The sequence below is a fragment of the Sciurus vulgaris genome (genome assembly GCF_902686455.1).
Source record: "Sciurus vulgaris genome assembly, chromosome: 1".
Classification (NCBI taxonomy): Eukaryota; Metazoa; Chordata; class Mammalia; order Rodentia; family Sciuridae; genus Sciurus; species Sciurus vulgaris.
Genome location: NC_136461.1, coordinates 26,845,316 through 26,860,854, shown reverse-complemented (window position 1 = coordinate 26,860,854; position 15,539 = coordinate 26,845,316). Strand labels below are relative to the sequence as shown.

General features: G+C 45.9%; 1 protein-coding gene across 8 annotated transcripts in view; it reads left to right on the top strand.

Moving 5' to 3' along the window:
* The window catches only part of STK40 (serine/threonine kinase 40), a 46,534-nt gene that overhangs the window by 17,214 nt on the left and 13,781 nt on the right, over positions 1-15,539 (top strand). For all 8 annotated transcript variants that reach the window (XM_079152912.1, XM_079152916.1, XM_079152915.1 and 5 more), the window contains 4 exons: positions 8,745-8,864; positions 11,368-11,453; positions 11,797-11,940; positions 14,556-14,783. In XM_079152912.1, the coding sequence (XP_079009038.1) occupies positions 8,753-8,864; positions 11,368-11,453; positions 11,797-11,940; positions 14,556-14,783 (570 nt within the window). In that variant the 5' untranslated portion in view covers positions 8,745-8,752. The remainder of the gene's footprint in view (positions 1-8,744; positions 8,865-11,367; positions 11,454-11,796; positions 11,941-14,555; positions 14,784-15,539) is intronic.

Sequence of the window (15,539 nt, the reverse complement as noted above, 5' to 3'; positions counted from 1 at the left end):
GGAGATTGCATGGAACCCTCACTTTTTTTCCATTCCTTGACCCTAAAAGACTAAAACTCCAGTAGTTCATGCCAGACTGGCTCTTCCTACAAAATTTGAGTTTCCAGATTTTGCCACTGTGGCTGTGTACCGAAGGATAGACACCCCCCTGCCCCTTGTGGAGTCTACCTGTAAGCTAACCACCATTTTTATTTTTTATTCTGAGACAGGGTTAAGTTGCCAAAGTGAGCCTCAATTTTCAATCCTCTTTTCTCAGCTTCTCCAGTCATTAGGATTGTGAATGTGCACTACCGTGCGCAGCAGGCAGGCCCTTTTGCCCCTGGGTTTTGGGAATTATCTTAGCAGGTTGGACTTTCTCTTCTGCCTCTGGGGACCTGAGAGTAAATTCTAGACATCATGACCCTTTCACCTCTAAATACTTGAGCATATATTATTGAGCATTCTAAGAACAAAGACATTCTCCTATGTAACCACAGCACAATATTCAAATTCAGGAAATGTGACTGATATAATACTGTTATCTAATGTTAGATAATATTAGTCTATATTCAGATTTTACCAGTTGCTTAATCATGTGTTTTATAATTTTTTCCTCCAGGATCACCCCCTTCCTTTACTTGGTGTACGACTTCAGTCTCCTCTAATCTAGAATGATTCTTTAGATTTTCTTTGACTATCTGACTGTGATGTTTTTGAAGCATATAGGCCCACTGATAAATATACCTCAATTTATTTGTCTCGTTATTAGATTCAGTTTGTATGTTTTTTGGGGGAAAATAGCATAAGTAATGACTGTATCTGTTAAGTGCATCATATCAGTAAGCACATAATGTCATTGTTCCATTATTGGTAATATTGACTTTGACCAGTTTGTTCAGGTTGCAGCTTGCTTTTCTTCATTTGTGGTGTCTTTTAACCCAGTGACTTTCACAGATCTTTTAACTGTACCGGCTTAATTGTTTTGATAAATACACACAGTCAGAAGCTGTGTCCTTCAAGAATAAAAGCTTTTTTTTTTTTAATAATGTTTTTAAAAAGTGCTTTTTAAAAATTTTTTAGTTGTAGATGGACACAATACCTTTATTTTATTTATTTATTTTTATGTGGTGCTGAGGATCATACCCAGGGCCTCACATGTTCAAGATGAGGGCTCTACCACTGAGCCACAAAAATAAAATAAAAGTTTTATAGTTCAGTATATGTGCTCTGCCCTCCTTCCCCAGTCCTGCTCCAAAAGATCTTGGACTAGAGGCACCAGATCTTAATTCTAGACTCCTCCTCAACCCCCACATGTCCCCGCAACTGAAGCATGACAACAGGACTATCCAGGGTGATTATTGCCAACTCATGCACCAGCCTTCACTTGCAAGAGGGAGGGCCTCTCCTTTGCCAAAGGGACAGTGAAAAGAACAGGATGCTCTGTGCCTCCACTCAAAAGAGCAGACATTCCTGTGGACTTCCCCACAGCTGGACTCAGCCTGCCTCTGCAGGTAGTACACCTGCCTCTGCTCAGCTCTCCTCTGCCTCTTCAGCAGCTTCAACTCACCCCAGTCCTCCTCTCCTCTCCCTGGGATGGAGCATGGTGTTCAAGCGGTCCATCAGACTGCTCAGGCCTGTAGTCTCAAGCAGCATACAAACAGGAGACTTAGAACATCTTAAGCCTTTAGTCTGGTTGCCTTTCTGCTCCCCACCCCCAGTTCAGTGTCTAACTATCCCTTTCTCCTTGGGCAGGAGAAATTTAAGCAACTATGTTTAAGCTAATCTTAGTACAGTTTATCAAATGCTTATACTATCCTAAAAGGTACTCTACTTAAACCTTTGGTGTAGGTTATATTTCAATACTCAGAACAGCTTGTAAGAAAGGTGTTGTGCTCTGTAGTTTGTAAATACAGAATAAGTATCTTGCTTATCAATATGAAGTGATAGTGCTGGTGCTTGAACCCACCATTTGACTTACTCCAAAACTCTTGGTTCTAGCCAAAGTGCATTACTTAAGCAAAGGTGGTGATGCCTTCAATTTCTGGAGCTAGATCCCTAGTCCTTTTATTTTTTTTTTTTTTATTTTGAGATGAGGTTTGGCCGAGTTGTTCATGCTGGTCTTGAACTTGCCATCCTCCTGCCACAGCCTCCCAAGAAACTGAGATAAGAAATGTGTGCTACCAGGGCTCATGGAGACACATTGGTTTAACTGTGTTGCTCTTGGGGCCCTTGGGCAAAGACTCATTTCTCCCTCCCTTGGAGGATCTGGGGTAGGTCCTAATATCCATGGCAGGTAAGATTAAGGCCAGGGATGGGTGGGGACCTGTGTTCACTTCCAAGTGCCAAGTAGGTTGGGTAGAGGGGCAGAGTCCCTGCCTTCTATAGAGAGTTGTCAGAGGTAAAGACTAGAAGACAACTCAGGAACACTTACTTTTTTTTTTTTAATTGATTTTGGTTGGGGGGCGGCATTAGGGGTTGAACCCAGGAGCACTCAACCACTCAACCATTAAGCTACATCCCCAGCCCTTTTTACTTTTTTTTTTGGGTGCTGGGGATCGAACCCAGGGTCTTGTGCTTACAAGGCAAGCACTCTACCAACTGAGCTATCTCTCCCGCCCCCTTTTTTACGTTTTATTTAGATACAGGGTCTCACTAAGTTGCTGAGGATTGCTTTGAACTCGTGATCCTCCTGCCTCAGCCTCTCAAGCTGCTGGGATCACAGGCGTGTGCCACTGTGCCCAGCTTATTGATTGATTTTTGGCAGCCAGGAAATGTGGGGTCGTGGGGATTGGGACTACTGACAGGTACAGTTTGAATATTGAAGCTGTTGGCTTAGTCTTACCCTGCAGAGTAGACATAGTCCTTTGGCTCCTAGCAGGCTTTGACAGCTGCCGACAAAACATGGCTCCTAGCTGCTCTTGTCCCCCCCCCCCCCCACACACACACACACTCACACACACACTCACATTCACACAGCAAGGAATTCACTGGACTGAGACTGTAGTTTGTTCCTTTATGGGGACTGTCCTTGTACTTATTTTGCATTGCTTTGGTTTACAGAGATCTCTCAGTCTCTCCAGACACCAAGATTGCTGAAAGGAGGCTAGAATGAGGTTGAGAGTAGGGTCTTCTGTACATGTGCAGGCCCTACTGCTGCCTGTCACGTCTGCTGAGGGAAGGGGGTTTGCTCTGCCCTTGCCTGCGTAGGGACCATGCTTTTGGTCCGTTTCTAGGTGAGTGGTCGGACCCTCCACACCTTAGCCAGGCTTTAGTTGCCTTGTAGTGGTTGAAGCTGAGGACAGACTAGACTGGGTAAGATAGTGACTATTTCCTTAGCTTAGTACCATCTTTCTTTGCAACCCACTTCTCTTTGGAGATAACGTCCATGAAACCAAATCATGCTTTGTGTCAGCATCCCATCTGGCTACCCGACCCAACTCTGCTGTACCCTGGCACACCGTTCCACTGAATTCTGGACATCTCTAGCCTTAGAACCCTTCTGTGTCTCTAATCGCCTGGATGGGAAGGCCAGGCTCTCATTGCCCAGCTTAGCCCCAAATTGACAGCTAAGACTAGGCTTCCCCTACTCAAACATGCCATGGTAGCTGTCTCATAGTTGAGACCTTTTTTTTTTGTTTGTTTTAATATCTTTTTAGCTGTGATGGACATGATATGTTTATTTTTTTATGTGGTGCTAATAATTGAACCCAGTGCCTCACATGTGCTAGGCAAGCTCTCTACTACTGAGCCACAACACCAGCCCTGAGACCTTCTTATGATGAGACCCGTACCCATTCCCCAGGCTTAGTAAAGCACACAGAAGCCCCTACTTTCAGAATTGAGGAGTACAATTAGCCAGCCTAAAGCAGGCAGGGTTGCCAGGCTGGTTTCTCCTTCAGTGCCTCCCTCCTGGGCACTCCCCCTCACCCATTGTTGCCTCACTGATTTTCCTGTTGAGTTCAGGTTCTAAGGGGACTGGTGCTGGCATTTGAAGACAGAACAGGGGAAATTCAAAGCTCTGTATACTTCTAAGCCAAGACTCTGAGCAATGAATCTAGGAAATAACTAGGCTGGGCAGGACCTTCACTCAAGCAGGAGGAACAGCTACCTGGGGAAGGCTGGGCCCTCAATCCTTCTGAGACCAGAGTATCCAGAGCTGAATCATCACACTGTGTAGCCAAGATCCTTTCAAGCCAGCCTCCCTATGGGAGCATCTGTGAACCACTTGCAGGTGTGTCTCTAGAGGGACGTCTTCCCTGTGCATCATCGGGGACAGAAGCAGGAAAATCTGTCCCCAAGAGCTTCATCTTTGCTCTCTTCCCTGGTGATTCCTGCCCCCACAGCCTCCAGTCTTCCGGGCTTGCCTCTTCACCATGCTTGCTTTGCTTCCGTCAACTCTGGGTATTACGAAAGGGTGTTCAGGAAGGGAGGCCGCCTGGCTACCTCTTCCCCGCCAGCATCTTCTCCCTCTCCCTGCCCATCTGTTCCCATCCTTCTGTCTGCCTGTGTCTTGGAGCAGTTCCCATGCCATTTGCTTGAGTTGAATCCTGAGTGGGGTGGGTGGGGTCGGCTGAGCTCACTCATTGTCTGGGCTGCAACTCCTCCTGGCAAACTGTCGTCTAGACCATGCGTAGGATGTAGGAAGCTTCCACACAGATGTGATGCAGCTCCCCAGTACTCTCCAGGGAACCAGGAAGGAGTGGAGGCTCAGCACCCCAGGGAAGATGGAGGATGGAATCAGAATGTAGTGATATCAACAACTACCAGAGCAGCTCAGGACAGGCACAGGACTGTTAACCTTGGAAATAACTATTACCAACCATGGTGCACCTGCTGGGCCAGGCACTGAAGTGCAGTGGTTTTATTTATATATATAAGCCCATGTTTATAATTATACATATGATACACATAGATATATATGTATATGTGTGTATGTGTATATCTATGTGTGTATATGTTTGTGTGTGTTTTCCTTATGGAACTTTTAGAACTTGGGGAATTTTTCTAGTGGTGGGGACGGATATTAAGTGTACAAACATACAAATGAATACATAATTACTATGAGACTGACTAGGACCAGGCTTTCCTGAGGAAGTAATAGTTGCTTAGGAGTTAGCAAAGCAAAGAGCTCGAATGCTGTGCCAGATGCAAGACTGCCCAGCTATATAAGCAGTTTCATTCTTCCCTGTTTTTGTGTGAATCTGCTTCCAGTACGAGCAGCTTTGGCTAAAGTCATGCTCAGACCTAACTGTGGCTTCTACTCATCTGGGGACTGTTGAGCCTGCTCAGAATGAAGCTGTAACTCTGTTCCCCTGTGGCCAGCTCAGAGAACAAATCAGGGAAGGAAACCTGGCAGGTTAAGCTAGCAGTGCATGGGGTCATCTCTTCTGCTTTCCAGTTCACTGCATGTCATCAGTCTCCGGGGGTTTGGAAGTCTCCTGGGGTTTGGATCAAGGGCCAAAACAGCAGCGTGTGAGATTTTAATCCACCTTGAGAATACCTACCTGTTTTTAGGATAGGGGAGGCCTTTCAAGAATATCAGTAAAAACCAACTAAATGAAAAGGCAGAACAGTTTGCATAAAATTTAACCTTTTATATTTAAAATAAGTTAAAAGATGAAGACAAAACTACATTATAGCCTTAATATTCAGAGGACTCTTAAAAACAATAACACTGGGCTGGGGATATAGCTCAGTTGGTAGAGTGCTTGCCTTGCAAGCACAAGGCCCTGGGTTCAATCCCCAGCACCGCAAAAAAAAAAAAAAAAAAAAAAAAATACTAATAGACATATAGCAGTAAAAAATGAAGAAAGAATATGAAGGAAATTCACAAAAGAGATAATATATACAACTAGTAAGCATATGAGACAAGGTCAACTTCAGAAATTATTAAATAATTGTGATTTTTTTTTTTTTTTTTTTTTGCGGTACTGGGGATTGAACCCAGGGATTTGTGTTTGTGAGGCAAACACTCTACCAACTGAGCTATATCCCCAGTCCAATTGTGAAGTTTTTAAATGATAACTTTTCATTACTCATCCAAGTAGCCATTTATAAGAGTAAGGAAATACCTGATCCTGCACAAGTTCTGGGACTCTCCCTTACACAGTTGACTGGATGAGAAATTGGCATGACTTTATTTCTTTTTTTTTTTTTTTTTTTTTTTCTGAGGGGGGTTGCTGGGGACTGAGCCCAAGAGTACTTTATCACAGAACTACATCCCTAGGAACTTGTTACTTTTTGATATAGGGCCTTGCCAAGTTGCCAGGGCTGGAGGTTGCAGTCCTCCTGCTTCAGCCTCCTGAGTTGCTGGGATTACACATGAGTGGCGCCGCAGCTGGTAGCACAGCTTTCTTGAGAACACCCTCAACAAAAATGTGCACATCGTTTGACCCTGAAGTTTCACTTCTTGGAATTTATTCTGAGGGAAAGAGATAAGAATGCAAGATGTATACTTGTATGTGCAGGACTGTTAATAAAAAATAATAATGGAAAGAACCTGAATGTCCATAAATTTTGGGAAAGGCCAGATAAATCACCTCATGCTTGCTAGGCAAGTGCTCCACCTCTGAGCTATAACCCCAGCCCACGGTGTTTTTTTTTTTGTTTTTTTTTTTTAATATTTTAGTTGTAGATGGACACAATGCCTTTATTTATTTATTTTTTTTAATGTAGTGCTGAGGATCAAACCCAACTTCATGCGTGCAAGGCAAGCGCTCTTCTGCTGAACCACAGCCCCAGCCCCCAGGATGTATTTATACCAAGAAAACTGTAGCTATCTCACATGATACCATGGAAGAAGACCATTGTGGTGTTTTTTACGTTTTGTTTTGTTTGGGTTTTGGTTTTGGCACTAGAAATTGAAGCCGAGGGCACTTTACCACTGAGCTACATCCCAACCCCTTTAACTTTTTATTTTAAGATATGGTCTCACTAAGTTGCCCAAACTTGCCCCAAATGTGCAGTCCTCCTGCCTCAGCCTTCCAAGTAGCTGGAATTACAGATGTGCACCAGCGCGCCTGGCTACCAGGGGTATTAATAGGGTTTTGTTTTGTTTTTTGATGGCTTTATTAGTATATATTTCCCATACTATAAATTTTGTGCTTATACTAGGTGAGAGAAAAGGAAGCTCACAAAGTGGCCTTACAGTGTCATGCAAATTGTACTAAAAAAAGTTTTATATTAGCATACATACAGGATAAGTCTGTGCAAAGGTTAACAGCAGTTGCATCTGGGTGGTGAGAGGAAGGTTCCTTTTTGTTGTTGTTGTTGTTTTGATGAAGAAAGAAATTACAGGAGAAGGTTGGGGTTCTGTGTTTCTGGGCCCCTTGAGAAGGGTGAAGGGTACAGCCCTAATGTGGCCATCTGGGTCCCTTGTTGCCATTTCCTGCCTCACATTGCACCTTCCAGCAACACAGACTACTCGGAACTTGTTGCTTTCCTGCTATTTCTTACCTCTGCATTTGCTCACCCAGGCTCCTTCCTTAGAGTGTTCTTGCCCCTTGCCTGCCGCACCCATCCCCATACCTCCTCAGGGAGGTTTTGCCTGAGCACTCACCACATTGGGCAGCCTGTGACCTCTACCTTCCCATGTGCATCTCTCTTTGCTCACCTCCTCTGGGCTCTGCTTTCCTGAGGTGTCTGACTTTCCGAAAGAATCAATTCTTTTTGTTTTTAAATCCACGTCAAGAAGTGATATCTTCAGAAACTGGAATAAAAGGACTCCTATGTCCCCTTTTATTGAATGCCTGGAGGAGATAGGGATTATCAGCAAATCAGTGATCAGCGAGCTCCAGTGGTGTTCTTCACCCGACTCATGTGCACACTATATTCTTTTCCTTTAATTAAAGAAAAAGTTTTTTTTTAGATATACATGACAGGAGAGTGTATTTTGACATAATAGACATATATGGAGTATAACTTAGGTAGGATCCCGTTTTCGTGGTTGTACATAAAGTGAAATAATTAAAGAAAAATTTGAAAATAGGAGAGAGGGAAGAGAAAGTAAACCCTTCATTAAAATTTTTTTGTGGGACTGGGGTTGTAACTCAGTGGTAGAGCACTTGCTTAGCACTACTTACAGCACCACATATAAATAAATGAATAAAATAAAGGTCTATCAACTAAAAATAATATTTAGAGAAAAAAAAAACACTTTGGGTGTTCTTCCATTTGAGAGGACCTAAAATTTTAGAAGTCCTCTGGGCTATACTTCTCATACTTCATGGACACAGGATAACCCTGGCCTCATGTATGACACTCCATTTCCCTGGGCCCATGCCCCAGCCCTCCTCAGAGATGGCCCAGGAGTGGACAACACAGGCCCTTCGGCTGTGTGTATGGGGGGAAGGCTTCGCCTTGGGCACAGGTGCTTCAGGGCTGGGTGCAGTCGGATGGTCCTGGCGCCCCTCCTGTCTGCCTGTTCTCTCTCAGGCTCCTCTTTGGCCTTGCTGTCTCTACAAAGCCGTTTCCTCCTCTGCATTTCACCAACCCCTTTGTGTCAGGCTGGCTCCCCACTTCTGTGGCCCATATCTGCTGCCTTAAAGGACACCCATCGTTAGCACCTAATTAATCCTAAGTGAAGGAACAGTATTTTTTTGTCACTGGGAACCTCAGATGCTCCTCCAGGTGGGAGGAGGTGGCAGCAACAGCGGGCACAGCAGCAGTAGCGTGTGTTGGATCCTCGAGTCAGACTCACAGACTGGGTTGGCGTAAGGCAAATTGCCGACTTACTCATCAAGTGGGATCTTTTCTGTCTTGTCTAGAGCTGAGAATGAAGCGGAGAGCATCAGAGAGAGGAGCTGGAGAAACGTCGGCCAGAGCAAAGGCTCTAGGGAGTGGGATTTCTGGAAATAATGCCAAGAGAGCTGGACCATTCATCCTTGGTGAGTCCCTGACCAGGAGACTGGGTGTGCTTAGGATAGGGCACAACATGTGGCTCACACAGTCTGACTTGCAAAAAGCAGAGTGGGGTCCTGGCCAGCCCTCACCCTGGACCTTCACTTTACCACTTCATTTTGTTGTTGTGGCTTTTTGGTTTTGTTTTTGCAGTGCTGGAGATTGAATCCAGGACATAATGCACACTAGGCGAGGCCTCTTCCACAGAGCTAAATCCCTAGCTCTAATTTACCAGTTGATTTTTTTATTTTTTATTTTTTAAATATTTTTTTAATTGTTGATGGACCTTTATGTTATTCATTTACTTATATGTGGTGCTGAGAATCAAATCCATTCCCTCACATGTGCTAGACAAGTGCTCTACCACTGAGCTACAACCTCAGCCCCTACTACTTTAAATGGAGTATATTTATATCACTGAAAGACCGGGCTGTACTCTGCCAGTGGTTATCAGTTCTGTTGTAGCCACACGAGGCCTAGATCAGTCTCAGCTGAGGGACAGACTCTCTTCCCCCAGAGAATCTTTTATATATCCCCAGAATGGTGATGTACCCACAACAAACGCATAACCAAATTAGAACCCAAGGTCCATCAGTGAAGACACTACTTTGACCATTCTTGGATGGCATGATTAATATCACAGAGCATTTTGTATAGCACCCCCCCAACCCTCTTATAAAATAGGTACAGAAATCCTGTAGAATTGGTTGTTCCCAGTAGGCCAGAGGAGCAGCAGGTGTTCTGCATGATATCTGAGGCCAGCAAGTCCAGATAACATATGGTCAGGGTTGCAGGTGATGTAGGTGCTGGGGGGACCCTGATTCTCCTGGTGCTAGAGGCTGGGTGTGACTTTTGCTTTGGGACAGCATTTTGGACTTATGGCCATAGGATAGCTCAGACTTCAGACATTCATCAATTACTTGATGGTACTTGCTGTCTACCAGGCCTGCACTGTTTGCCAGGGATGCAGCAGTGATAAAGACATAAGTTCCTGCCCTCACAGAATTTAACATTCTAGTTAGAAAGAGAGTAAACAAGAAACAGGATCATCACTGGTGCTTGAAGTGTTATGAAGGAAGTAAACAGATGGTGTGAGAGTGAGAAGGACCTGTAGATAGTGCAACCAAGAAATGACTTTTTGAGGAAGTGACACTCAAGCTCACACCCCAGCAAGAGAAGGAGCAGCCATGTGAAAATCAGGGGGAAATCATTCCAGGCAGAAGGGACAACTTGTGCAGAGGAAGAAAAGGGCTTACTGTGTTAGGAATTAAGAGCCCTTTAGGAGAGGTGGGGGGTGATGGAATGTACCAATTAGAAAGGTGGGAGAACACACAAGTGGCCCTGAGTTCAATCCCCAGAATTGCACACAAAAACAAGAATAAAAAAAGACCAACAAATAAACAAACTTATTTAGAAAGGTGGGCAGGAACAAATCATGCTAGTCCTTGGAGACCAAAGAAAGGAGTTTGGGTTGTATGTTAAGAACAACAGAGGCTCCACGAAGCCTTGGGTTCAATTCCTAGCACCATGAGACCAAAAACAGCAGGTAATTCTTAAGGACTTTCAAGAGCAAGGGGCACTGTGACATGATCAGATTTCTGCTTTGAAAACTCAGGCAGATGCTGTCTCAGGACACTGAGCACCATGTGTCTGCAGAAGTACAGAAGGTCCCAACAGCTGGCACTTGAACAGAGATCAGGTAGCTATATTGAAATCACTAGGGAAGCCTGTTAAGCTATAGTATCCTGGATCCTCACTCGGGGTTACTGAGTTAGAGGGTCATTTGGCAGCCTTTTCTCACAGATGCTCCCTAGAAATTCCAGTATAAGTAAAAACCTCTGTTTATGAGGAATGTGCCAGCAAAAGCCAAGTGCATCTTAGGCAGACATGAGATGCTGCATCTTAGACAGATGTGGTTGCATAAACAGCCTGCCTTCCTTTCTCTCTCTCTCTCCCCTTCTCCCTCTCTTCCCCTCTCCCTCTCTCCCCCTCTCCCCCCTCTCTCTTCCTCTCTCTCTCCCTCTCCTTCTCCTTCTCCTTCTCCCCCTCTCCCCCTCTCCCTCTCCCTCTCCTCCTCCTTCTCCCCCTCTCCCCCCCTCCCTCCCTCTCTCTCTCTCTCCCTCTCTTCCTCTCTCCTTCTCCCTCTCTCTCTTCCTCTCTTTCCTTTGGTACTAGACACTGAATTTGGTACCACTAAGCCACATGCCAGTCCTCTTTTATTTTTATTTATTTTGAGACAGGGTCTCACTAAATTATCAAGGCTGGCCTCAAACTTGGAATCATCCTGCCTTAGCCTCCCAAGTCACTGGGGTTACAGGCATCCCTCTATTTACAGAGGAAGACTATGAGAACTCTTCACCAGGAGACTGGGTGGTCAGTCCAGTGGGCATGAACTGTGGTACACACTAAAAGTTAAATAGGAGATCATGTATTGACATGGGCTTGTAGTAGGACTTCTGAAAAGTAAACCAGTGGTCCTCTGTACCCTAGGTCCCCGTTTGGGCAACTCACCAGTGCCAAGCATTGTGCAGTGTTTGGCAAGGAAAGATGGCACGGATGACTTCTATCAACTGAAGGTAAGCGAGGCAGGAACCCAGGGCCCATCCTGGCTGCCCCTTCCTCCCTCCTCTCTATCCTCACACCAGCCTTGCTCATGAGCAAGAGTAACACCATTTCTTCTCTGGAAGCCATCAAGTTCACACAGTTGTGCTCAGAACAACTCCTGATTTAAAGAACTTTATCTGTGTATAAATGACATGCCTGTCACATTAAGAAAAATGGCTTCACTCTGTGTGTATGTGTGAGTCGTGCATGTGTATCACATGGTAGAAAGCAAATCCCTGCTTCCCCTGTTGCCATCATTCTGCTGGATAAAGAAAGGTATTTGTTCTTTGGCTTCTTTTTGTGCTTCCTTTCAAGATCCTTACCCTTGAGGAGAGGGGCGATCAAGGCATAGAGAGCCAAGAGGAGAGGCAGGGCAAGATGCTGCTGCACACCGAGTACTCTCTGCTCTCCCTCCTGCACACACAGGATGGTGTGGTCCACCACCACGGGCTCTTCCAGGTGAGCCTCTTCTCCATCCCTGCCCCACCCCTGCCTGGCTTACAGGGCTAGCTAGCACTTGCTGGGGGCACATCCTTCCTGTGAACAACTCCTGGCACGTGACCCACTCGTGTACCTGCCCTGCTGAGTGAGTGTATCAGGACTCCGGTTGGGTGGGCGGAGTTCAGGCTGGGGCCAGACTAGCTTCTGCAGCACTTCTGTGGTGATGGTCCTCACTGGAATGCACACATTCGGCATCTTTCAGCAGCCAGGCTTCTTTGAAGGATTTTTTTTTCCAAGAAGAAAGCAGAAGGTCACTTAAAGACACCCAGCTCAACTGGGCATGGTAGTGCATGCTTGTAATCTTAGCTACTCAGGAGGCTAAGGCAGGAGACTCCCAAGTTGGAGGCCAACCTGGGCAATTTAGCAAGACCCTATCTCCCAATAAAAATTTTAAAAGGCCTGGGGTTGTAGCTCAGTGGCGAAGTGTTTATCTGGCATGCATGAGGCCCTAGGTTTGATGCCCTCTATCACAAAAAAGAAAAATAAAAAAGGACACCAGGGTTCTTTTCAGCTGCATTGTCAGGAGCTGGGCATGCTGGGGTAGAGGGAGGACTGTAAAGAAGGGTCGGCATGGATCTTACTAGATCTGTATAGGTACGACCAGGAATTTGTCTGCCAGGAATTTCAGTTTGTTCAGCAAATGACCTTGAGCTCCTAGGTTCCGAGGTTCCAGATTCCTCAGGAAAGGTACTGATTAGCAACTGGTACTCTGAGAAGAGCAGAAATGAAGCAGTATCTCTCTCTAGTAATGAAGAGCCAGGATGATGAGGAGGCCCCAGCTCAGGCCTGGGAGCAGCCCCTTTGTCAGCAGAGCTTGTGCAGAACCTTCAGCCAGCTTGTCCAGGGCCAGCTGCCAAGACAGATCTGATGTTTGAGAGGCAGCAGCATGCCAGGGAGGGCACACACGTTTTAAAGCTGTCAGTCCTGAATTCAGGCTCTGTGACCTAAGGCAAGTCATCTCAGGACTTGAGCCTCAGACTCCTTGTCTGTAAAAAGACGAAAAGTGATAATGGCACCTCCCACAGAGGGTGGCCAGGAAGATTAATGAGTGTGTGTGTAAGACACCCAGTGGTTGTGGCACATTCTCATTGTCCTTGTTTCAAGCAATAACAACTCTTTGTCAACTTGATTTCCTGACAAAACAAATGGAAAATGCCACCCACAATCTGCATCCATACCCCATCAAGGTCTCATTCTTAGATTTGCAATTAGAGATAACTTTGAGTATCATTAGGCAACTCCAAATATTATAAAGTATTTCTTTTAGACATGAAATCATCAAGGGTGTTTGTGATTTTTTAGTATCTCATCTCTGACATCTTTGAAAGTTTAGCCTTGGTTTATGTTCTTTTAGATAAGAGAACTTAGGTGATTAAAAGTATTTCTAGCAGCTGGGTGCAGTAGCACACACCTACAGTCCCAGCTACTTGGGAGGCCAAAGTAGGAGGATCACAACTTCAAGACCAGCCTTGGCAATGTAGTGGAACCCTGTCTCAAAAAATAAAAAGGGCTGGAAATGTGGCTCAATGGTAGAGTGGCCCTGGGTTCAATCCCCAGTACCAAAAAAAAAAAAAAAAAAAAAAATTATTTCTAGCATGTCATCTGTGTGCTAGACACTGCTGGGACCTCTGAGGAATGTGGATATTCTGTCCTCCTGGAATTCCCCAGGGGGCATTGTCAGTCTACTGGGGATGATACCACAGGCCTCCTTCAGCTGATAGGATCAAAGTCTCCATGTTGTCCTTGTTTTTGTCTCACTTGGAATACTTTGCAACAAGGAGAGTAATTCTTGTAGCCACAGTGTTGGTCACAGTGCCCACCTACTGAGCCCTGGCTTTGGTACTGGACACGGGTTCTCTCATTTTTAATTCTCAACAGTTGGGGAGGGGGATCACCAGCTCCCTTTAATAGATGAGAAACCAGAGACTCAGGGAGGTTAAGCAAATTGCCCCAGGTCCCACAGCTAAGACAAGGAGAAGCTGGGGCCAAACCCAGCTTTCTGAGGCCAGAGCCATGCTCTTAGCAATGATTTTGTGACTACCTGGGAGTGCTACAACCTGGGAAAGCACTTGTCTTGGACGCAGAACTGTGTGATCCTGGAGTCTTTTAGGATTGGCCTCTCTTTAACTTAACAATGTCTATCATAATGGACATTGAAAGGAGGTTACATTGGTGAGAGCTGAAAGTGCTGGGGTGTGACTCCGTGGTTAAAGCTAGTTACATTGGTGGAAGTGTTATTGGAAGGAAGATGCCCCAAGCCCCACTTTTGCTGCCTGTGCAGTAGGGTTTAAATGCCCAGTGGGCTTTAACTGCCCAACTCAGAGCAAAGTATGAATCCTTAACCTGAGATGTTTTATCCTCAGCCCATTGGTCTTAGCACTTGGTGTAGGGAAGCTGAGTGGGGCTGAGCACTCCATCTGGCTCCTCAGGCCATGGTCTTCCACCTCCCACACCTGCAGTCATCTTCCAGGCTCTGGTTGGTTTGAGTGTGCAACTCCTGAGGACAGTCCCAACCCCTGGCCTTGGCCCTGCTGGGTCCACAGCCAAGCTCTGTCTGCCCACTTACCTCCCAGGACCGCACCTGTGAAATCGTTGAGGATACAGAATCCAGCCGAATGGTTAAGAAGATGAAGAAGCGCATCTGCCTTGTCTTGGACTGCCTCTGTGCACACGACTTCAGTGACAAGACTGCTGACCTGATCAACCTGCAGCACTACGTCATCAAGGAGAAGAGGCTCAGTGAGCGGGAGACTGTTGTTATCTTCTACGACGTCGTACGCGTGGTGGAAGCCCTGCACCAGGTGAGAACCCACATGTACCATGGCTCCCTGTTTCCTCCCCCAGGAGTGGCCAAGGCCCCATGTGTCACAGAAAGCCATCCTTCCCGCTGTTGCTCAGCAGAAAGCAACTCTGTCCTGCTGCTTTGCAGCTGGGAGTGTCCAGAGAAAAATGGCTGAATGGCAGAGCCCTGAGTAAGGCACAGTACTGCAGGCCTCAGTCCATGTTTCCAGTTAAGGCCTACTGGATAGCCCTGCAGAGCCCCATGCAGTTCCCCTTCAGTCCAGAGGCTAAACTGTAGCCTCACAGCTCAGGTGAATGCTGGTATCCACCTGACGACTGCAACTATCTGAGTTTTTGGTAGGATCGGGGTATTAGATATGAGATAGAAACCTGAGCCTCTTGCAGATGCACCTATTTTGTGCACCGAGCCTGTAATACTTGATTACAGAATCAAGACAGCTCATCTCTCAGCCCTAGCCCCAGGCCAAAGCTTGGTTGTTTCCATGGGATGGTTGGTGGAAGAAAAGTTAAGTTGCCGGGTGCAGTGGCACACACCTATAACCTCAGCAACTTGAGAGGCTGATGCAGGAGAATCACAAGGTCGAAGTGAGCCTCAGCATCTTAACAAGGCTCTAAGTAACTTAGACCCAGTCTCAAAAAATAAAAAGGGCTTGGGGTGTGGCTCAGTGGTAAAGCCCCATGGATTAAATCTCTAGTACAGAAATGTGACTTTACCCACTCATTAGCTGCTGCCCCAAGAGAAGGAGGAGCTAAGG